The sequence below is a fragment of the Drosophila elegans genome, unplaced genomic scaffold (genome assembly GCF_018152505.1).
Source record: "Drosophila elegans isolate 14027-0461.03 unplaced genomic scaffold, ASM1815250v1 contig_468, whole genome shotgun sequence".
Taxonomy (NCBI): domain Eukaryota; kingdom Metazoa; phylum Arthropoda; class Insecta; order Diptera; family Drosophilidae; genus Drosophila; species Drosophila elegans.
Window position 1 is genome coordinate 2679917 of NW_024545855.1, and position 23553 is coordinate 2703469.

At 35.2% G+C, this 23553-nt stretch overlaps 6 protein-coding genes and 1 long non-coding RNA gene across 8 annotated transcripts; 3 read left to right on the forward strand and 4 right to left on the reverse strand.

The window, feature by feature from the left end:
- The first annotated feature begins 217 nt into the window (after positions 1-217).
- On the forward strand, positions 218-3939 carry LOC108143762. Its single transcript, XM_017268291.2, has 11 exons — positions 218-385; positions 455-811; positions 1168-1564; positions 1712-2004; positions 2073-2240; positions 2301-2384; positions 2464-2739; positions 2797-3053; positions 3108-3163; positions 3226-3610; positions 3668-3939. The coding sequence occupies exons 2-11, from the start codon at positions 569-571 to the stop codon at positions 3765-3767; spliced, it is 2259 nt and encodes a 752-aa protein (XP_017123780.1). The 5' UTR covers positions 218-385; positions 455-568; the 3' UTR covers positions 3768-3939.
- A 171-nt stretch (positions 3940-4110) lies between these two features.
- On the forward strand, positions 4111-9583 carry LOC108143728. The gene is made up of 16 exons (XM_041708998.1): positions 4111-4359; positions 4419-4521; positions 4578-4760; positions 4815-5017; positions 5077-5177; positions 5238-5611; positions 5696-6127; positions 6182-6932; positions 6992-7114; positions 7178-7581; positions 7653-7964; positions 8024-8404; positions 8460-8713; positions 8767-8955; positions 9012-9275; positions 9330-9583. The coding sequence occupies exons 1-16, from the start codon at positions 4111-4113 to the stop codon at positions 9555-9557; spliced, it is 4551 nt and encodes a 1516-aa protein (XP_041564932.1). The 3' UTR covers positions 9558-9583.
- A 264-nt stretch (positions 9584-9847) lies between these two features.
- On the reverse strand, positions 9848-10913 carry LOC108143803. Its single transcript, XM_017268326.2, has one exon. It carries the CDS (start codon positions 10852-10854, stop codon positions 9850-9852), a length of 1005 nt encoding a protein of 334 aa, XP_017123815.1. The 5' UTR covers positions 10855-10913; the 3' UTR covers positions 9848-9849.
- A 472-nt stretch (positions 10914-11385) lies between these two features.
- Positions 11386-14243, reverse strand: LOC108143727. Its single transcript, XM_041708999.1, has 2 exons — positions 14211-14243; positions 11386-13513 (listed from the first exon to the last, which is right to left on the reverse strand). Exons 1-2 carry the CDS (start codon positions 14241-14243, stop codon positions 11783-11785), a joined length of 1764 nt encoding a protein of 587 aa, XP_041564933.1. The 3' UTR covers positions 11386-11782.
- On the reverse strand, positions 13480-16135 carry LOC108144039 (alpha/beta hydrolase domain-containing protein 17B). 2 transcript variants are annotated; one of them, XM_017268677.2, is made up of 6 exons: positions 16044-16135; positions 15305-15932; positions 15062-15241; positions 14864-14996; positions 14064-14340; positions 13480-13569 (listed from the first exon to the last, which is right to left on the reverse strand). In XM_017268677.2, the coding sequence occupies exons 2-5, from the start codon at positions 15766-15768 to the stop codon at positions 14257-14259; spliced, it is 861 nt and encodes a 286-aa protein (XP_017124166.1). In that variant the 5' UTR covers positions 15769-15932; positions 16044-16135; the 3' UTR covers positions 13480-13569; positions 14064-14256. The 2 variants fall into 2 exon arrangements, with proteins under 2 accessions (XP_017124166.1, XP_017124165.1); XM_017268676.2 differs by having other exon boundaries at positions 15305-16093.
- Positions 16136-17083: 948 nt separating this feature from the next.
- Positions 17084-23316, forward strand: LOC121467527. The gene is made up of 3 exons (XR_005977582.1): positions 17084-17350; positions 18249-18510; positions 23171-23316. It is a non-coding gene; the product is annotated as an uncharacterized LOC121467527 (long non-coding RNA).
- Positions 18833-19955, reverse strand: LOC108143781 (fork head domain-containing protein FD5). Its single transcript, XM_017268308.2, has one exon. The coding sequence runs from the start codon at positions 19834-19836 to the stop codon at positions 19030-19032; it is 807 nt and encodes a 268-aa protein (XP_017123797.1). The 5' UTR covers positions 19837-19955; the 3' UTR covers positions 18833-19029.
- Positions 23317-23553: the final 237 nt, after the last annotated feature.

The following is a 23553-nucleotide window of genomic DNA, read 5'->3' on the forward strand; positions in this document are numbered from 1 at the left end:
TTTCATTCAAAGTGGACAAGGGCTTAAATTTAATTCGTATAAACAAAACCTGAAGAGAAATAGCATTGTGTTCTTTACGAATATTTTTTCAACTACTTTTCTCCCCCTTCAAAGTGCAAAAATGGACATACAATAATAGAAGAGCTTTTACAGGGACCCTACATGATACAAAAGCTTTTAGCTGGAGCTTTTAAGAGAACGAAACGAGTGTTGCCAGTGGTCATTTCATTTCCTTATTAGGCAGCAAAGTGAATTACTTGTTAAGTAAATTTAAAGTTAAAAATAAATTGTAATTATCTTGGTTTATGGTCTCTATAAACCCATCAGTGTTTTGAATGAGCCTACAGCTCATATGTGTATATAGATCTCTGGAGATAAATGAGCGGTGAGAAACCAATAATGGTATTGATTAATTCTCCCTCAATAAATTATTATAATTTTGAACTTTCTGCAGTGCTTATCATAAATCCCCAAACACCCGCAGTACGAATATACGTGCATAAATACATATGCCCATGAAAGAGTCCGAAGAAGAAAGTAATACAATTTTCAGAAACAAGTCCAAACAATGACAGCTGATTCCAGTGCACGTAATGTTTTCCGAAAGAATGGCGTTGCCGGCTTGGGCAACAACGGTCATGGTCGAAATCTTATTACGACCGCCAATCCATCCGGCGGAAGTAGCGCCTCCCTGCTCCAGAAACAGTTGTCCTTCAAAACGCCCGTTGGTTCCAAACAAATGGGCAAATCCGATGAAATCGAAATGATAGACAGCTCTAACATCGAAAATTTCAATACCCGATATAATAAGGTAAGCAGTTTACTCTATTTCTTAATTTCCAATTCATTACAAAATTTTACATTTGGACTTATAGTTTATGCTGAAGAACAAAACCTTTTAAAACCAATGTAATTCAAAATCAACATTAATATTTAAAGTACTAAATTGATAGTCCACACTGCGTATGAGCATTGCATTTATTCCTTACCATTTAGTTCAGATCCTTACAAGTATTTCTTGATAATTTTAAGTAACAGTTCATATATTAAAGTAAAACATTTTATTTAAATTTCGATCTTCACAAATGATTCTCAATCATTTTTACAATTAAAAAAATATAATAATAAATAATAGTTTTGATGCATTAAACATTAATTCGATTACAGAACAGTATTATTGGATGGATATGCTGCGCACCATGCATTTGGCTGCGAACTTCGGCAGCGGTGCACAAAATGGCCATTACCTCGGCCACATTATTGGTGACCACATTGCTGGTGGCATCGCCCATTTTATTCCTGATAAGCACGGCACCATCACCGCTCCCCAGAGATTGTTACATGGACGGAGATCGGTGCTCGCCCGCCGTCTCAACACCTCCGGAATGCACAGATCCCATTTGCGAAGCGGTGGCCTCCAGCATTCAAGCCAGACTCAACTGGAACAAAGATCCGTGCACAGAGTTCAAGAAGTTCAGTTGTTGGCGCAACACGCGAAATAAAAATATAACAAACCTCATTGAAATGGGAAATTCACAGAAAAGCGTCGATTCACAAATGCTGTGTAAGATTTCCTATTCCAAAAACTGATACCCCATCAAGTTGAATTTTAATTTAACTTTATTTTGTATTAACATTTTAATTTAATTGCTTTTATCCGTTTTATTTTAATATCTTCTATTTGTCTTTTTTAAAAACCTTCTTTTCACAGATATTTTTCAGAACAAGATAATGAACGACAGCTTTAATATATTGCACAATTTGTTCGAAAGCTGCCTGCAGCAAACAACTAACTCAACTGTAATGCACAGGATATTCGATTCCTTGGGCGGATATCTACCTGTTGGCTCCGTCGGACCCTCGAGTATAGCACCTTTGATAGCCAAGATCTATGATCTCGGCCCAAGCCCATTAGTAGACTTATATTATGATCTAAGCTATGGAAGAAGGCCGCATATTCTACTCATTATCAGTGGACCTAGCACATCGTCAACTATTCTTGAGGTATAACTAACGTACTATTGTATAAGGGCAAATTTAATTATAAATAAATAATAAAATATAATATTTAGCGTAAAATACGTTGGATGAGCCCAAAAGCACCGCCCAGTCGTATTCGGCAAGGGCTACCAAAACTGTTGGCCGATTTAATCGAACATTTTCTACCATATTTTGTGTCATACGCTCAAAGAGTATCCGAGAAGGATACTATTTTTGAATTTATAAAGGACCTAAACAAGGTATGTTTTATATAATTACTTAAAAAAGATTATATAGTTAAAAAAGTTCATATATTTCAGCTACAAGTGGAGCACTCTCGCCGAGGATTTTGGGATAGTACTGTTTTATATAATGTATCCAGTCTACAAGACTTGTACCCAGTTGTAAGTATTATGGAAATATCTGTTGCCGGTCAATTATATTACCTGCTTTTTTATTTATTTATTTATTCATTTATTCCAGCTAAATTGGACATTGTTGATCCCACAGAACTGGAGCGGACCCATCGTTGTTAGGAATAGTGATTATCTTAAAGCCTTAGAATATTTTCTTACAAAGTACCCAACTAGAGTGGCACACAATTCACTGCTTTTGCTGAGCGCTTTAGAAATATTGCCCAGGGACTATCCAAGTCCCGAGGTTTGCACACGATCTACTATGTGGGCCTTACCTGAACTATCATCGTCCTTATATATTGCTCAACACTCCTCCGAAGATTTAAAGGACACAACTAAAAGAGTAAATACGCTCTGATATGCAATGATCCATAATCATTAAAATAATTCAATATTTTAGGCGGAGATTATATTTAAATCTCTTAAAGCACATTTAAAAAGGGCGCCTTCATTGAAAGGAGCTGCTCTAGTTAAACTATCAGCATTGAAGATCCAGTCACAGACTTGGGAAGGATTCTCAAACACCACGGACCTATTGAAGACGCTTCAAACTTTGGACATAACTTCAGAATGCTGGTTTCAGAACATTCTAGAGATATACAAAAAGAACAAACTGGAGGCAAACGATATAAGCTTGAATGGAGGATCCCACGATGCGTATGCGTAATTTTTTCTACGAAATTATAGTTTTTAAGCTATTTCCCATTACAGTTGGGCCTACCCCATTGTGTCAACCATATTTTATGATACGCTGAGCCACTCAATCGGTCTGTATAACTTTCTAGTACAAATGCGCTGTAAACTATAATATTTCCGTAAATACTTGCAGTTGTCCCATTATCTGTCATACTCATACCGTATTTCAACACTGTATTGCCTCCATATTTGCATTATGCCTCTGTTGGTGTTTCCATTGCCAAAGAGATTTTGCGTTCGATCACAAAATCGTTTGACGAAAAGGCAATGCGTTGTGTGCCACATTCTGTAAATATATTCTCGAACTATAGCCGAATGGATATACTGATACATTCAGGAGGAATGCAGATTTCATACCACTCAATGCTTTCGTTAACTGGTCCCATTAAAGGAATGGCCAGACTACCAGGCCTCAATTTAACGCCGACCCAAATCTTCTTTTTAGTTTCCGCCCAGGAGCTATGTGCTGAATCGAATTATCTGGGCATCGATACAAACGCTCCAGAGTTTGATAATATGTAAGTTTACTATACAAAAATACATAATGTATTCTAATCACATTCCATTTTATTCAGATTGGGTTGGCTCGTTGCCCAAGGTGGCAGTGCGACTGAAGTTTTCAAATGTCCATCGGGATCCATGATCAATATACAAAAAACCTGCAATGTGCTTTAAATATTATTTGATCGCCACCCTCGAATATTTACTTTGTCTGCAATCCAAATTCAGATTACAATATTGTAGCTTTAGAGACTTACCTACTAGTATTGTTTTTATTTGAGATGTAAAATGTATATTTTAAATAAATATACTGTTAATAAATTGTTGGTTTATATTTGAAACACAAGACTACATCTATTTGGAACCAATCGAATCTAATCAAGTTTGCCTGCTGAATACTTATCAAAAAAAAGTAATAAATACAATAAATAAAATGCAAAAGCAAACAGCTGTTACTTTAATGTATGGGATTGTGAATCTATTGATTGATTTGGCGACAAGTGATATCGAATCAAGCATGGCCGATAACATGAATGCGATTCTAATCAAATGTCCTAAAAATAGCTCAAACAAATCTTGCGAGACGCAGTTAATTATTAATATTCATATGAATCCAAGTTTTGACATGGATAAAACAGATAAGTTTTGGGTAGTCAATAAAGTATATGAGCCATCGAAAGGAACGATTTCTAAAATAATGTCTCCATATTTAATAGTGGTCAGCAGGGGAGAGCCAGTTGTTATGTACCCCCTTCAGTTTTTAAAAGTTAGTAAATTTTGAAATTTCTTAAGTCTTAAAGGACTAATCTATTTCCATAAACGTAGACAATAAATCATGATGAAATTGGAAATATTAAGGATTCACCATCTTGTAAGCCCGATGAACGCCAACTTGAACCAAGTATCGAACTTGGAAATACATCAAGATGTGAGTCACTGTGTGAAATTGATTTCATTATAAAAAAAATTTTAATTGTTTTCTAGCGAAAAGAAATTACCTACCAGGCTATGCCAGGGGAAAATCAATAATTTCACACTTTCTATCTAATAAAAGGCAAGATAGGCCAAGACAAATTTGGCAAAGCGATAAACATTATAATGATCAACCTCCAAAGGACATTTCAAGTCTGGGACTAGTTCAAGTTATGGATCCAACAAATGAAAAGAGTAAATATATTTTTGAAATATTTTATTACGTTGTGTAAATGTTTTTTGTTGCAGACCGCTTGGAAACTCCTACTCAGTTTATGCATTTCAATAAAGATATAGGGAGTAACGATTATGATGGGCTGGAAAACCAAATAAAGTCGCATCAAAAATATAACCAGGATATGGAATTTGAAGATCGGTCGAAGAGTAATCAAATTGAAAACGAACTTAGGGAGAACGCCTTAGACGACAATGATATACAATTTTCAAATATGGTACATTTAGGAATATATTTATCTATAAACTTTACAGGTGGTACTAATGTATATTTCAGGATTTAAAAAACCATAAGCAACAACATATTGAAGGCAGGCCCAACGAACTACATAAAAATATGGACATTTCAGATTTTGAATCGATACCTGACAATCTTTTGTAAGTTGCACTTTTTTTGTAAAGATCGAATAATACAAATAGTAATAATAACTTAATTAGATATAAACAAATGGTACAGTCTGAGAAACGAAAACATATTCCCGAAAAAAATGAACATGATTTCAAAGTACCTGATAAAAGTGTGTTTAATAAGAATGATTTTCAATATGACAAAATTAACGAAGATTTTCATTACAAGTTATCTTCTAATAGTCTCTCCGATTTAAATGACATGTCACATGAAAATGAATATGAGCACTTAAAGAAAAAACATTTTCCAGTTGAAAAGAAAGAAAATGATATAAATAATCATATGACACTTGCGAATGGTAAATCAAATGGATATGATTTTCCACTTGGAAAGAAAAATGAAAAAAATTACTTAAAGTCATCTAACAGTGATCTTTTCAATGCAAATGATTTTTTTCAAACAAGTAAGAACTTTAAAACTAAGCCATTAATAAATGATTATACTAATGAAAGGGATAATACAAAAAATAAATTTAAAAGCCTATCAGAACCTTTTGAAAATGCACAGAAAAGTAAAAAGGATAACTTAAATTCAAGGGCACCGGTAAATGATCTGTCCAGTGTCAATGATTTTCCACATTCCAGGGAAAACAAGAAAAAAGGGTTCCAGGCCTCAACCCATAGTCTTCCCGATTTTAACGCATTTTCCAATGAAATATATAAAAATGATTTTAATTTTAAGGCGGAAAAGCCAAATAATCCTGGCCATAGTAAGTCCACAGTAAATGATTTCGCAAGTGATAAAGAAAAACTGAATTCAAAGAATAGGTACAGCTTTAATGAATTTCCACTTGAAGGAAAATATGAATATTCAAGTTTACCTGTAAACAATGTTGATGACTTTTTGTGGGCCCAAACAAACACTGCAGACGATAACCTTGATTCCATTGTAAACCACCATATGAAACAAAAACTTTCAAGTAAGTTTAAAATTTAATATTTCAAAGTATCGTTAATATATATGTACATTGCAGATAATTTTGATTGGAATTCTAAGTATTTTATGCCAGATGTAAATGGGTACTCACATGGAATGGATACAAATTACTTAAAATATAAAACAGAAGATCCATATGAACTTGGAAGTCTATCTAAAGTAAATGATTTCGCAAATCAAAAATATTCCGATTTCTTTTCCAAACCTATAATAAAACCATTTTCAACTTATCCAAAAACCAATTATTATAGATCTTTGCCCCATTCAAGATCAAGAAAGGCAAAAAGGATTAAACGAAGTAAGATCGAAATACAAGATATTTTTAATCATGATGGAGAACCCTATGAGTACGATCTTAATTCTTTAAAAATGTTGCATTTAAAAAAGATAGATGACAATGGAGAAATTCCATGCGATACTTGTGGTGGAAAAAATAAAAAGAAGGATGAAAAGCCCCGAACAATGTATAGCAGTGTTTTGGAAGAGCCAAAAGGACGTGAGAGTAAAATAGAGGATGATCTATTTAAAATTAATGACATTGTTCCATGCGATACTTGCGGAGGTAAAAATAAAAAGCCTGGGGGAAAATCTTTACCTGGTGGTCTGCAATCTGAAATTAAATCGTTAGAAATTGAAAGCGAACAAGATTATATGATACCATGTGAAAAGTGTAAGGGAACCAATAAATGTAACGAAGGAAATTACGAATCTCAATCATGTGGTTGCTTAACTAATCCCAGCGTATGTAATTGCGAATCATCTAAGCCATCCAGGGCCTTAAACAATAGGTAATATCAGTAGTATATCAAACATTTTATAATATATTTGTTATTATTAATACCCTTAGCACAAAGGACGACTTTAGCTATACAGTTTTTAATATGAAAAATCCTCTACCGTTTCTAACAACTAAGCTACGGGTTTTTAGGAGGCGGCACAACACTTGGTGGAGGGTCGTTCCAATAATAACGTAATTATGTGGCATCAGATGTTGTTATTAACTCAATCAACTAATTTGTAAATTTTATTTTAGGCTTGATAGTATGTCAGGAATTTATGCAAATAAGGATTTGTCTGCTGTATTTACCTCCCATGTCGATATGATTCGCTTGGAGAAATCTTCGAGCTTTACAAACCAAAAACTTGTTGTTCCCAGAACAAATGATTTTAATAAAAAGAGACATTTGAATACTTTAAAGGAATTGCAAAACAACATTGTTAATAGTTTTCTAATTGATACTTCGAATAAGGACGTATCGATTCGTGAAATAAAGAACTCTGTTAATTTAAACATGAAGAGGGATGGAAAAAAATCGGTGTTATCAACGAAAAGCATAGATGCCTTGGGATATTTTCCAGTTTCCATGAATGCCTTAGAGAATTGTCCCCATAAAGACAAACATCTTTGTCTAAATATTCGGGAGGAAAAAGTACCAGGTATTGATTCAAAATGAAATTAAGTCTATTTAAAACTAGTTTTCACTTAAGAACTTATTTTTTTAACTTAGAATTCAGTATAAAGGTTAAGATTCCCTTTCGAGAAAATGCCCTTGTTATCAGAAATAAACATATAGTTAAAATATCACGAATTGTTACCGACGCCACCACAAAAGATGCGCTTCAAATTTCGATCGATGTGATTAACAAAGGATTTGAGGCACAGGAATTTTCCATATTTGTTTCCAACTGTGAACTATCGAAAACTGCCTCAATTAAAACGAGTGCCAACAAATTATTGCAGCCCGATATTGGTCAAACAGTCACATTTTTATTGCCTTTAATAACAGGCTCGAGGAAAAACCATAAATTTAGCTGTGATGGTAAGTTTAAAAATAAACTTTAAAAAATTTATGTTGATTTTTTTTTGTTATATTTAAAGTGGTTGTTAAGGCCAATTCTTTCCAAGACTTTGATGAAATGGATATCAATATACAAAAACGAAATGACCTTAAGGTTGGAGTTATTGCCAAGAGATCAATGGACATTAAATGCCACTCAAGGTGCTTTTGTGTTTGGCGCTGCCGATGCCACTGCATTGGAAAATTGGAGACTTTTATTAACTATAATGTTTGTGAAAGAATGGATTCTAAGTCGGAAAAAGAAGCTGGCTTAATTTACAATTGTCCTCCGGGTAATGAAAAAAAGGATGTGTGCATCAAGGATATTTCGAACGAACGCAACGACGGCAACAAAACATGCAATCTTACTTGCCAAATTTTGGCCATTACATTGCTCGTTTTGATTTTACTATTTTTGTTGGGTAAAATTATCATCAAGTACAATGTCTTGTATCATAAATTATGCCTTTTTTACAGGTCTTTTAAAAGCTTTTCTTGGTATCTGTTCTCAAACAATAGGTAGATGTGGTTTCGACTCTGTGCAACCTGGAAGAACATATGAATCCACTTCTGGAACAAGAACATTTTTAATAAATTGTTTCTTTTTTATTATATATCCCTTTGCATGTTGGTGTACGTTATTCCGGCCAAAGGCAAAGGACATTATGGATGCCACCTCCGATTGGTATTTTAATTCCAAGTCTGAGGATGAATTTGAGTGCAGCTGTGAAGTAAATATAAAGTTTATACTTAAATACTATATTATTTATATTGCCTTTTGAAGTCAAACAATTCAAGTAGACAATGTCGACTTCATGGTGGCCAGGATCAAAAACTGCACAACGATTTAGTGCTCGCCTTTGCACCACTCCACGAAAATGGTTTATTCAAAGATGAGAAATCAGATGACGAGGAGAGTCATTTGTTTATTTTAGAAGTACTAGAGGAAAGCAAAAATTCATTAAATAAAATGGTGAGTGAAATGTGTTTTTAAAGCCCTGTTTAAACTGTTTAAATTGTATTTTGCAGATGAGTCAGGCTTCAGATCCCTCGCAAAATGTTGAGCAAAGTAGGGAAAGTAGTATGGATGCCATAGCTGCCGAAGAAACAGTGGATAGTCTTAAGAACTCGCAGATAGTCTATAGAACAATGAGTTCACCAGTTGGTGGCGTAATCGACATACCAGACAACTATCGATACTGTGTGAAAGGTTTCTTTCTAACAACTGTCAATTCCACTTATGAATTTATGAGCTATCATCCATTAACTCAGTTCTTGGGAGTCTCAGAAGAGGTATTTATTCATATTCAAATAATTACTATTTATAATTACGAAATTTTTGCTTAGAACGAAGTAAGAAGACTTCCACAACCTCAATATGTCTACTCAGATGAATTCTCTAAGGTATATGCTGATAAAACGGAGGTCCATAAGGCAGGAGATCTTTCAGTGGTTCCCCCCTTAAATGTACCTTGTATAAACGTCGACCGTTGGAACATGTTGGAGAATTCCTTTGTCAAACTTTCAGCACAACAGGAGCAGTTAAAAGCGAATAAGAAGGAAGAAGAAATTTAAATATCTCCATAATTTTGTGTTAACAAACATTATTACATCATTAACATTCTTAATTCAAGAAATACTATAACAAAAAGGAAACAAACATCTCAATAATCAATGTTCATTTCAAATAATTAAAAATAATTGTGAATGTTAACTGCGTGTTAATTCAACAGAACCATTGTAACAGTTCTTTTTTCAAACTTTCAACTAATAAGCAAAATAAAAACCTATAATAATTTCGAAACTCTAAACCTTCATAATTTATTTTTATTTTATTTTAATAATTTACATTCTTATGTTAAGTTTGTTAGTTCAGCGGAACATTGTATGCTGAATGTTCATTATAGGGCATGGTATCCTCTATTTGGCTATCCAGAATTTCTTCAACGCCTGCCCTTATATCTATTAAGCCACTGCCGTCCGAAAACTCATTTAGGGTGTCATTTATTTTCGGTAAATCAGGAGAACTAGTTGTTGTAGTATCTTTATCGTCGTAGTATTTAATAAAGTACACCTCCGGTTTTTTTGTGCTATTGGCTTCTTGCATTTTCTGTATTTGGGGTACTTGTGGAATATTTGTTTTAAGTATAGCCTCCTGTTGTTCTTGAGGTTCTTCTTTTAAGACTTGGCCCGAATCCGTATCTCTTAAAGATTCGTAAACCGATGTGCTTTCAGAAGCTTGACCCTGGTGCTCATCTGGGGAATCGTAAAGGTAACCACTATTGTCCACAGCTGAGTATAATGGGTTAACCTGGGGTTCTTCAACTCGATTGGTAGAGTGTAGATTATTTGCATTAATATGTGATGGTTGTTGCGGATCAATAGAGGAATAGGGCTTACTGTCCGAATTTACATTGTAGGCGTTGGCATCGGATTGAGATACATAATTTATTATCGGCTTTGCAGGAGTATTGGGCACAATATAATGGTAGTGAATGTGCTGAGCTGGTCGTGAGCTCTGAATTTGCAATTGAAAATCAGTAGAATGATGTGTTGATTGACTGTTTATATACGAGCTGCCGAAATTCGTAACTGATGGGTTTTCATTGATTTGAGGTTCTTGAAAACTATTTATTTTAGGTATATCAGATGAATGGGGACATGGGTATCCCTGATCAACGTTTGATGCTCTGGTAATATCATTTACATAACCGTTGTTCTGTATAATTTCTTTGTGACTTATGCGGTTCACAATTCGTCCAATCGATTGAGCTTCAATAAGTGAATTATCTTTATTTATTACGGCACACTCTCCATCAAAAGTTCCGAATACTATTATATTTAAAGCAAAAAGCACTCTTAGCACTAACATTTTTTTTTGTAAATGTATAAATGTATTTCACAAGAGACAATCAACAACTGTCTCTTATTCGCTGTGCATACTGACTTTATATGGATGCCAGATTACATAAATGATTTTTGAACTCTTTGGATAATACCCATTAATCCCAACTATGGGCTTAATCCCAAACAAGCTTAATTTATTTATTTATTTGTTTTGGTGAAAGGCTGGGTAGAAAGGCAAATCGAGGGTAATTAAGGTGTCAACGTTAATAGAGGCTTGATTTGCGTGGGCAACCCCAAAATTTTCACGCACAATATTTGTGTGCTCTTACTTTTACAATCTCCTTTTGTCTTCATAAAACAGTAGCTTAGGTTTCTGTGCCTTTTTCAAATCCAAACACTCTGTGATAGGGTATAAAAATAGCTGTTTTTGTTTAGGATTATGCAATGCAAACAAATGTTAGGGAAAGTATTGTTTATCTAAATGATTATTGGAAACTTAACAAACTTTGTCTCAGAAAACACCCCCAGACAATCCAAAGAAAATGAATTAGATTACTTAGCTCTTTATAAAGATTTTATTACTATAAAATGTATTACAACAAATATGTAAAATGACAATAAAATGAGGAAAAAATACACTATTACACACATATATATGCTTGCGAATGTAGTTAAGCCTAGAACTTAGCCCCATTGCTGGCAGGGCATTATATCGTGTTACTTAATATAAATGCAAAATCACTGTAAAAATTTCAAACTTAAAGTACTACTAAAAATAGTTTTTATTACTTTTTTTGTATTAATATTATTCATATTTATAGATTCGATTGATATATAAGACATATATGTATGTATTTGTGGTTTTATATTTTGTATATTTTCATGACCTATTATGAATGAGCTATGCAGAGACACTTTAATATCGGCTTTCGGCGAATTCCTAGCGAATGGATTTAACAGGTGGTTTCTAAAAGTGGGTCAGGCTTATAAGTACTCGTTAAGGGGGGATTTATATTATTAACAGTTGTGGTGGAATCTTTGGGGGCACGTTTCAAAGGTTTGAAGTCTTCCGGGTGGCTTCCACCAGCACTCTGCACAGCGGCATCTCGACTCACTTGAAGTTTGTTCGTCTTGAAACGAATTTCACCACACGCGACTCCCTCGGAAGAAGGCAGAATTTTACTAACGTTACGATCGCTGAGAGACATAGCAGTGTTCTTTTCCAAAGGCGGTTCCCGAATCTGCTCAGACAGTCGACGGATATTCAGAGGAAGTTCCTCCTTAGACTGAGCGGGAATCGATAGGGAACCATGCCTAGAATGCAATTTTTCTACTTGAAGCAATGATCTCGATTGGTCATTGGGACAAAGCAAGTTACTATTATTTTGATACACAGATTTTCTAACATGGTTCGGCAGCGGACTGGAAGTCTCCTTCACTTTGTCGGGTAAAAAACTAGCAGACTTGCTCTGAAGGTTTCCCTTTAAATCGTTAACTGTTGGTTGGTCGAGGGACCAAATTTTATGCGATGTATTTCGATATTGTGGAGAAAATGGGGCAAAAAGCAGACCTGGCTCGTTTAAAAATACTTGATCATCGTCTAGCTCTGTTTTAGAATGCTTTAGCTGCGGCTTTTTACACATTGCTTTCTCAGTTCGAGTCGAAACTAGTTTATTGTTTATGGAAGAGAGGGATTTTTCGCGATAGATATTTTTCTTGGAAGGCCGTGATACATCCACAGAACATCCATCAGTTTGTCTCTTGACCCAAGGATCTATGTTGTGATGCATGTTCAAATACTTTTCAGCTTTGGGTGATAGGCGATTTTTAGTGTGAGAATTCTTTATCCATGGATCCGAAGGATAAACCAAACAGCCCGTACTCCTATTGTTCGAATCATATAGAAAGTTAGCTTTCTCCATCTCCACATTATTGGGGGAAGTTTGCTCCGATTTGCTAATTTTATGAGTTAGCTGACGATAAAATTGATTGTCTGAATTACTGGAGAGCTGCCCCGTTTTTTGGGAAACTAATCGAGGTGATTTCGTGACTTCGCTTTCGTCGGAAATGATGATTGCCTGTTGAAAGCCACTTTTATGCAATGTCAGTCTGGGAGACAAAGCTCTCTTATCCTTTCCACTCGCTGTTTTCAATTGCAAGCACCCCTTGGTTGCAGAATCATCTAATTTACTAATGACAGCCAGTTTGTTGCCAGTATCTGCCTTAATTTTGATTTTAATTTCCTCGTTTGTGTCCGAATCTGAGCCATTGGATTTATGGGATGATTTCTCACAATTGCATATTATTGTTGATGAAATGGTTAAGACGTTTTGACTGTCCTTTAGAGATCTGTTAGATGCCACTCTTTTTATACCATCAGTGGTGTCCATTTGCTGTGACACTTTGTTGTTTAGATATCGACCGGAAAGTTGGGTATGCTGGCTGTTTAGATATATATTAGCATTCATTGGTGAATGTGGAGAGAGTACTGGAAGTGTTGGAGCAATATTTGGTTGTTTTAATCGAGAAACAAAAAAGCCGTTCGACTTCAGATTGGTTAATGGTGGGTCGTCTTTCCTATTTTGTTTGTTATGTCTGTTTCCGCACGATTTACTTGATAATTCATTGTTTGAGAACTGTGGTGAGAAGGGTTGGGCTTTTGAATGCGAGCCCGACTGTTTTTGCTAAAGAAACTTCTGCTCGAGAGCTTTAGTAGAACTCTGGCTGGAATTTGAGGCACCTGTGAAAAGACCGAATACACACACATTAGAAATTACTCAGTAACTGAGGCGCGATTAGAGAAAAAGTTTAAGGTTATAAATCAATATTCTTCCTAAAAAGCGATGAAGCCAAATAATATTAGTTGTTTAAAATAGCAATAGCAATAGAAAACGGTCCACTTTCAAAGTATCAAAAAATTGCTTTATTCAAACTTTTTTCGTCCTTACATATAAAAACCATATTACTGGAGCATATTGCTAGTTGTTCATTTTCAAACCCAAAGATTTCTCTACCAATATTTAATAATTATTTGATGATATGACCTAAGCTTATTAAATTAATACGGGGGACCAGGATCACAATGCTGTAAATATGGGGATCTTGGTGCAAAACTGCTGAAAACTAGTTTACATATGTATAGTATATATAATCTTTGTAAAAATGCAATTCTCGAATGTATTGATGTGAGCTAGATAAATAATTACATTGCAATATTTATGATTAACTACAAACCATCGTTTTCACTCCGTTTGTTATTTGCTTCCACATTTTTTTTACTTGTTTCGCTTCCTGCAGGAGCTGCAGAAGCTGCAGCATTCGGGTGTTGTTTTGAACTTAGGGACGCACTACCTGCGGCTGGGTTTGAATTTGATATTATACCCGATGTAGTGTCACTAACGCCTCCGTCGACATTATTCTTTAATTGTCATTTGACGAGCTCCACCGAAAGAAACTTGCGCAGTCGCTCATAATAATGCGGATGCAGTTCAACATCATTATGTCCAGCACCCTGCAAAATATGAGAGAATTAATTATGTTTCAAACTAAAGCTTAATATTGCAAATTGATCAGTTTTTACGTCTTAACATACATATAAGTTATTGCGTTCGATTTATTTTGTTAAAAGACAACCATTATATTTCTATTTAAAATTCATTTTTTATGATAGTAGTTACTATCATTAAAAAAGCATATAGTTTTACTTGAATGCTTACTTTCATTTGAATACAGACTGTTTTTCACAAATTATTTTCAATTTTTGGCTTATTTTTATCCAGAATCTAGCTTATGTGGATATGAGCCCATTAAAGTAATGTTTATTATTTGAGAAATGATATCTCATTGCTATTGTCAACGCTTATGAATAGCTTTAAACTTGATGCGAGACGCTCAATCGAATTCAATGGCAATGCTAGACAATTCTAGTTAATAACGATCATTATGTTCACTATGAGGAATTATGAATAACGTATGCAATAACGTGCTCTAGCAGGTAATCAATCAAGAATAGTTAAATACAGGTATGTGATTACCTCCACCCAAAACGGCTCCACAGTCTTAGGACACCGCTCGTAGATACCGATGCCATGGGAAAAGTCAATGACCTCATCGTCGGTGCCGTGGATAACCAGAACCGGAGCCTTCACCTTAGCCACCTTATCAATGCTGGCGGGGAAAATCCGATAAGATCAAATGTGGGTAATGGCAAATTAACGAATTAACGAACTTACCTGGGAAAGGCGTCAAAGAACCAGGTTCTCTTTGTCTTCCTGAAGACAACTCTAAGGCCGGACATGAGTGGCGAGTGGAGTATGACAGCTCCCACTTCGTGACGCGATGCCAGATCCACAGTGGGCACGGTGCCAATGCTCTGTCCGTATAAGATGATTGTCTCCGGGCTGATGTTGAATCTGTTTTTGAAAGGAGTAAGGTTAAGAAAGGGTTATGAATTGATATCTAAAGGATATACCAACCTAGTTCTCATTGCCTGCCAGGCTGCTTCTATGTCCGCATATAGATTCTTTTCCGAGGGCTTGCCGCCACTCATCCCGTAGCCCGAGTAGTCATAGCCAAAGATGTTGCAGTTGATCTGGGAGCCAAGGGTCAGGTAAAAGCTGCTCATCTGGCCCAGATCCACGGCGTTTCCATGGGAGAAGAGCAGCGTGTACTTGGCATTCTTGCTGCAACGCACATAGATGCAGGTGATCAGGTTGCCACGCGATGTGCGCGTGAAGAAGGCCTCCACTTTCGATTTTTCCCGTTCCGAGTACTGCCATTCGGCGCGATCGAATAGCTGCAGATTGTACCGGATGTTGGTGTCATCCGCCGGAGTCAATTTGTATGTGGGTTCCGGCGGCTGGAAGGCCAACTTGGCCGCAATGGGACCCGGACATGGGGGGCAGCAAAACATGCAACAGAGCTCGCTGATACTGAACATACTCGTCGCAGCCCTCTACGGAATGTTATGGCTGTGTGTTTATGGATTTCTTTTCTTTCTGTGCCACCGATTACCACCATCAACAAAGGACTTAACACGGACTGCAACTTTTTGGGGGCTCAGACTTTGGCTATTACTTTCTGCGTTTGCAAATTGTCAATGGGCTAGGCGACGGCGAGACGAGATAAACATTACATTTTGAGTTCGCACACAAGATTCAACATAATTTGAACGTTTAATGGCTAAATTGTCTTACTGAAATTTGGTACACTCACATTTACAAAATGGCAATGTAGATAGGCAAACAACCACAAAGAAGTAAGTTGGCTAAAACGCCCTAAAAAACAACGGCACTTTCGGTATTTTCAGTGTGACCAAATGCAGGCCAAGTTGAAAATGCTGTGTAATTGCCACTTTTTTCAGGGAACGGAATGGAATAGAAACAGGGAAATTTTTTGTATTTAACATTTTAATCGTTTTCTAATTAATTATGTAATCCTTTGCCATAAATCATTTGTTACAAAACGTTTAAAAAATGTGTTTAATGTTTTATGTTTAATATTTCAGGTATTTCTAATTATACGTTTCCATTCGTGTAAAATCTTATCAAATTTCTTACGTCTGATATTTTAGGGGCAATATAAAAAATTTAATCTTTGATTGCTTAACAGACATTTAAATATTTTAAGATATGTCTTAGTTTTTTTTGTTGTGTAATGTACATCATGTACATTATAATTTTTTAAATTATATCGAAATAGTATTTCAAACAAAGTCAAATTACTTTTAAAATCCCAAATGGTAAAGAATTTTCACAACTTTCAATTCGAAATGGAGATCGGGAAATCCTTGCCAAAAAGCATTAACATAAATAATAAAACATTTATAGATATCGAAATGCACTTAACCCTTTTTTTTATAAAAAGCAGAGCGAAGGGAACGGCACAGATCGTTTCGGTTGCCTATCGACCGTCGATAATTTGCAAAGCGACTCTACAACAAACGAGGATCTGTGCTGCTCTTTTCCAAATTTTATAGTTTTCAACATACAAGTTTTGCACTAAAATAATATAAGTTTTGACCAGGAAGTAAATAGATTTAACCAGATAGAATTTTATAACATACACCACAAATTCGACCGAAACTGGAGCAAGAAACTTGAGAAATTCAAAAAGCTAGGCATCTTCCAGAAACCGCGTAGACGTTTAAATGTGTATGTAGGTATGTACATATGTATATTTAGTACACAATATTTTTAAGGAGAATTATTGGTATTCTATGAATAAATTGTAATTAACAGTAAACAAACTACGTTTTTACCCCACCAATGAGCATAACAATTCTGAATTATGGAGTACAAGATTAAATATCAACTAATTTACATTTAACACACATACACCTGTACATAATGGAGCCCTACGGATAATCACAATAAGATTCCTTACTGGTTCGTTAAAGCATCCAAATATTCAATCCACTTATATGGATATGGATTTCACCTGAAATAAATCGAAACTCCCCCAATAATAAAGAGAGCCTAGGTTTGGCTAACTGCAATTCCGGATAATGTATTAAGGAATAGGTATGTAAATTACACCATTCTATTAATTTATTACAGCATTTTAGCACACAAGATTGTCTTTAAAAAGTTAAAATCTCCTACGATTTTACTTATTAACTTTACCAGATTTAATTTTTAAATAAACTCAGCAACTTAAAATTAAGCAACAATAGTTTATGACTTGCAGATGAATATTTAGCAGGTACCTTGTAATGATCATGCCGAACTGTAATTACTTTGTTGAATTTAAATATAAACACTATTCTGTCTGGATATACCAAAAAGACCTATAATCCTAGATCAATGATTTTTGTTAAATAATAAAGAAAATGAGAAAGAATACTAACGTACATCAATTTGTAAGATCATATCATAGGTGGCGCATTATTTTATGGAATTTGAGAATTGCATTTTTATTAAAAGATTTCTATTACTAAACAATGCGATGCCTGTAAGTTTTTACAACCTACAAAGTAAATTAAAAAAATACTTACGTTTCCAAGGAAAAATCTTACGACACTATAATGTTCAATTTACTTATTGCTTTCTTCTCCAAAATTTTATAAGAAATATATTTGTCTTTTTCTCAAAATAAGTTTTCGATTATTTTATCAAGATAATGGAAAACTTCCTAATATTTATATTATTAAACAACCGGTTTCCTTCTAAAGTTAGCCTTCCCTTCTTGTTAGACATGACCTAACTATAAAGAAAATAATAAAGGAGCGAAACTCCAGCAAACTTAGCAAGATCTAAAAAATTTGTGAAGCATTTTTATGGAACTTACTAATTGCTTTCTTCTTCAGAGTAACATAAGAAAAAGGCACCTTTCTGACAGTTTATAAACATAAGTTTTTGATTATTTATAAAGAAAACTTAATGTCTTTTTTATTCTATTGGTGTTCAAATTCTTTCCTAGGGCATTCCAAGAGTCGGCTTCCAAAATTGGCCTCCCTTTCTTGTAAGACATAACAAACTACATTCCGCGCCGTATCGACCGATACCCCCGATTTTCCTTCCTCTGGAGGTGTTCGTCCGGTCTAGTATGTGGATGGATGGTAACGAGAGCGAACTAGGGTTGAAGTCAAACATATGTAAGGATGATTGACAGCTAATGGAAACAAAAGCAATTCGAATGTACGTGTGTGCATGTGTAAGATGCAAATGAATTGCAAAACAAGGTAAGAAGGCAAGTTAACCATTGCGGACCTATTTTCGACCTGTAATCGAATTAATCGAGGGCTATTTATTTACAACCTGTAGTTTGTTTTCGAGCTATAATTACAAATTGAAACAAACAATAGATTAGATGTTAGGCGGTGGTATTACCCTCTTTGCAAGAAGTAGAGAAATGCCAAACAGTGTTTTAACATAACGAAAAGGGTAATTACCTTTTTTTTGCACACTCTTTTGACGGCAAACTTAAATTATTGCTTTCTACGGAATCTTTGACAACTTCATTAGTTTGTTTCTAATACTTTTGGATTGTAAAACAAACATTAATTACGGTATGGGCAGTTCTTTATTGACTTTAGAGATCTTCTAAATTCAACGGGTTACAATAGAGTTTTGTTGTTTAAATAAAATGAGTACACAAGTAAATAACATAAATTTATAATAATAGGACCACTAATGAGTATTGTTTTTTAGACATAGCGTTTTTTCAGCTCTAGGCATAACTATGGGTAACACTTTTCGTATCAAAAGACCGGCAACGGGCCATTATGAAAAAGCGGCGGTGTTTTCTGGTAGCAAGGTATATTGCCATATTGGCTGTTGTATAAAAAACCTGGAAAGTACAGGTGATACTGCGCGGCGAGGTCGTTAAAATTAAATGGCAAGTTGAGGGGCGGCGGCTTTTTTGCTTCCGAGGGACTTCCGTAATCCATATGCGCTAATCCTTCCGGATCCGGAGCTATGAGACTTTCGATGGTGAAAGCACGTTTTGGACGGACTGGAAGTTGGGTTACAGTCGTCGGAACAGCCTTATAGGTAGGAATTTGGGCAGCAGATGAAGTATTTCCCAGATCATAGTTGCTAGGGGGTATATGACCGGCAATCCTAGAAGGATCGGCAAAAGCCATCTGTGTCAATTGGTCGTCCAGATAGTGATTGACCATCTCTGTATTGGCGGCGGCTAATTTCCAATTCGATATATCCTTCTCCAGCTGTTTGACACGGAAACGCTTGCGTCGCCTCAGCAGACTACCATTTTCGAACATATCAAAGGCCATGGGATGGAGCGTCCAATACGATCCCTTTCCGGCTTTTGTCACATTCCGTGGCACTTTGATGAAACAATCGTTGAAACTCAAATTATGCCGCAACGAGTTCTGCCATTTTTGGGTGTTTTTCCGGTAATAGGGGAACTGCTCCATAATAAATCGATATATCTCACTGAGCGGCAGCAATCTTTGCGGCGAATGTATAATGGCCATGGCCGTTAATGATATGTACGAGTATGGGGGCTTCTGATCACCGTAAGTCATTTTCAGTGGGCGTGGCATTGCGAATTCAAGTCGTTTAAAATTTCACACAGTCCAGTTTAAACAGTCCGTCCGCACAATCCCTTTTTTTTTTTTTTTTTTTTTTTGTATACTTTTAGAGAGCGATGTTTTCTCGGCGGCAGCAGTGTTAGGACTAATACGTGGGGCAGCAAAACTTCATGTTTTATGGAACTGGAAGAGAGAGACTGGATTGGAGAGAGAGAGAAACTGAGCAATACAACATACATAGCCAGGTGGTATATCCAGTTTTCCGAGGGAGAAGGCAGTCTGCTATTGTTATCTGCTCGTCCTTCTTTAAATTGTCCACCAATCGGAAGCGAAGGTGTTGTTTACGGCGAATTTCCAAATGGTTGGCTCAGGGAGTTGCCAACCAATCATCGCGGCCATAAAGTATAGCTTAAAACCAGAAGCGTGGCGGAAAAGCGTTTTGTCCCAGCAACCGGAGGCCCCATTTTTTCCCTTCGCCATTTTCAATTCTTAGTGATAGTAGTACATGCGTGCTGCACAAAAGCACAATTCCGGGGGTTTTCCCTTGATTTGCAAGCTTTTGTCAATACCTGTTTATTTTATATGAATTGTGGGCGTGCCAGAACGTGAAATAATAAAGGAAACGCTCGTATTTCACTTCCCATCGCATTACTCCCGTTCACAAAATGATTTAAATTGTTTTGGCTTTTGCATGAAATTGAAAAATAAATTATAGACATATTCGTTTTGGCGCTTTCATGCATTTTTACTAGCTTCACTTGAACATAACAGTACAAATAAATTAGGGAGCCTGTTTTTATAAATGCTTAGCAGACAGTACCTAGTTTTTTAAGCTTTGAACTTTCTAAAAAACAATCTTCCATGTAACCTAGAAAATTTTAAGCAGTAACCAAATTAAAATAAACATTTATGTATCTTACATTTTTTTGTCATGGAGATGTTTATATACCTCTGCACTTAAAACTAAAATTAATAGAACTTGCAAAAGATTTCTCAGCACTACTGTATATTTTAAAACTAGATATAATTCAAAATCAATTGATTAAAAATATATACATTATCTTAATAGAATTATAAACTTCTGAAAAAAAATGTTACGAGTAAATCCCCTTATACTTTAAGACTCGCTTTTTTAATTGAGTTTACCAATTTAAGTAATTTCTGGTGTTTATACGGTCTTTGTTTTTAATATCTTACTAAATTATTAGTTGTTGAATGCCCTTATTCACCAGTTTTTGGTGTCTGTAATGGTTTTACCAAATACTTTAAAACTAATTTTTGGTTGAAATTGATTGTTTTGAAAAATCTTTGTCAATATATTTAGTTCTTTATAATAAATTAAATTTATTTTATGGATATGGAGCTGGATCTGGGATGTGGACGTGGACGTGGGTAAATGATTAGGCCGCCTGGCAGGCCAGAGATTCCAGCTTATTTAGTTCTTTATAATAAATTAAATTTATTTTAAAAAGCCAAAATTATTGAGAATTCTTCGAACACGGCAATTTTTTTTTTACCCACAGCGCAAAATTACCTTCCCGAAAGAAATACAAAATAACTGATGCATCAATTTGTTCCAACAAAATTAGTTGGTGTTTTGTTTTCAAATTTTTAAATCAAAGCTCGACTGTGTGAAAAAATACCGGCAGAAAATTATCCAACATAATTTCATAATAAAAAAACAATTAATTTGGAATTTATAAACGATGTGTAATGACACTTTATTGATCTTCATTATGATGGTGGCAAAAACATGTGAAACAAATTCGATATTTGCGGTCTTTTTAGTGTCAAAGATGCCATCATTCAGTCCGACAGATGGCCAAATGGCCAAGATCGGCTGTAAAAGCTAAGAGAAAAAATGTGCTCGGCCATAAACGCAAAGTTGTTGAAATCGTTGTGTGTGTAAAACCTTTCAGTCAAAACAACTACTCAGTAATCACCAATCGATAAGTTTTTCTCCTCTTTTTCCTGTCGACTCTTTTTTAGCACACCGAAATTCGCAGCGCTAAGATGAAAGCTGTTCGACCCATAAACTAAATCAATTTAGTTATTTCCGTCTTATGGTTGCTCGCCTTGTTAATGAAGTTTTGCTTTGGTGAAGATCAAAAGAGATATCGTAGAAAGTCGTATATAAACCGATTGTACGTAGCAATAATGGTAGCAAAAAGGTCTTTATGCTTTACTTTTATTTTAATATTTAATATAATTCCTATCAACTTTTCCACAGGCCAAATAACATATTTAGCAGTATTATATCGATTTAAAACACTGTTCGTTCCGAAAAAGGTTCCACGCGAAGACAAGATCTCTGTTGGTGTCGGGATAATAACCGTCAGTATTTATTTTTCCTATGTGTTGGGATTTTGCCTGCTTTGTATTGCTTTATACTCGTAAGGAATAAATGTTTGAACACAACAGGCCGCCAATTTATTGAAGGCTAACACACTAATTTGAGGAGTTGAGTTGTGTTTACCCCGAGGATGTATGCTTGTATCCCCGTATGTACGTATATTCGTATGAATCTTCCCGACAAAGCTTAAGTGCAGTGTTCATGCTTCTACCTGCAATATAAGAAAGCTAAAGAATCCTGCCCGGTTGGAATTTTGCTGCTATGAAAGGTTGCGAGGTTTTTAATGGCGCTAATTTATTTTATTGGTTAAATTTATTAAGTATCGGTCATAAAAAAGATTAGATTAAAATCTGGCAGATCCCTTTTCACTTTTACATAACTACTTAAAAATGGAAAATATGATGTTTTCACTTAAAAACTAAAATTTAAATAGAAAAAAAACACTTCTTATTTCTAAATAATTTCCAAGAAAAAAAATATGGCTTTTACAGTATATTTAATTTATTCTTTTTTGTCAAGATTAGTAAAATATATATTTTGAAGATAGTTACTTTATAGTGCTAATTGGAAATTGTATATACGTACATTACCTGAGTTATGATAACCCTTGTTTAAAAAATGAGGTCATAAGAGCTTGTGTTATTATTATTGCTCTAATAAAAAAGGGTTTAATACTTAGCCATAGGTCAAACTTATATGGCTCGAAATTATTTGTATATAACTCTTGTTAAGCCTTTTCTTCTTTACAAAAAAGGTCATATAAGGTAGTGATGATGATAGTTGTACATGCATACATCTGCCGAATAATTTTATTCAATATCTTGTGATTACCTCCATTTATAAAAAAAAGGTCGTAAATGCAGGTGTTGATGATATTATTGCTTTAATAAAGAAGGTTAAAAACTTGATATGTTTCGGAACTATTTTTATATAATATTTCTACCCTCTTCTACTTAACAAAAAATGGTAATATAAGCCCTTTTTATTTCCCAGATAAGGTATGCAAAAACAGATGCTATGGATAGGGCACTCGGCACATAGCGCAGCAGCCCAGAGGCGAATTTCCTACTGCCCCTATTAAATGGGCATCGGTCGGCTCAATCGTTAGTGTCGACGAGGTGAGAATGAACATCGTCAGCTCTTTCGCCTGGCTTATATCATTCACACAACACCCATCGCTGTGAATTTAAATCATAACCTTATTCATGACAGAGGGGCTTGTACTCTGGACTCTGGAGTCTGCAGATATGGAGCTGGATCTGGGATGTGGACGTGGGTAAATGATTAGGCCGCCTGGCAGGCCAGAGATTCCAGCTTCCTCCGCTGAAGCGCTGAACGCTGAATCGAAATCAAATTAAACTCGGTGGTGTTTCTCC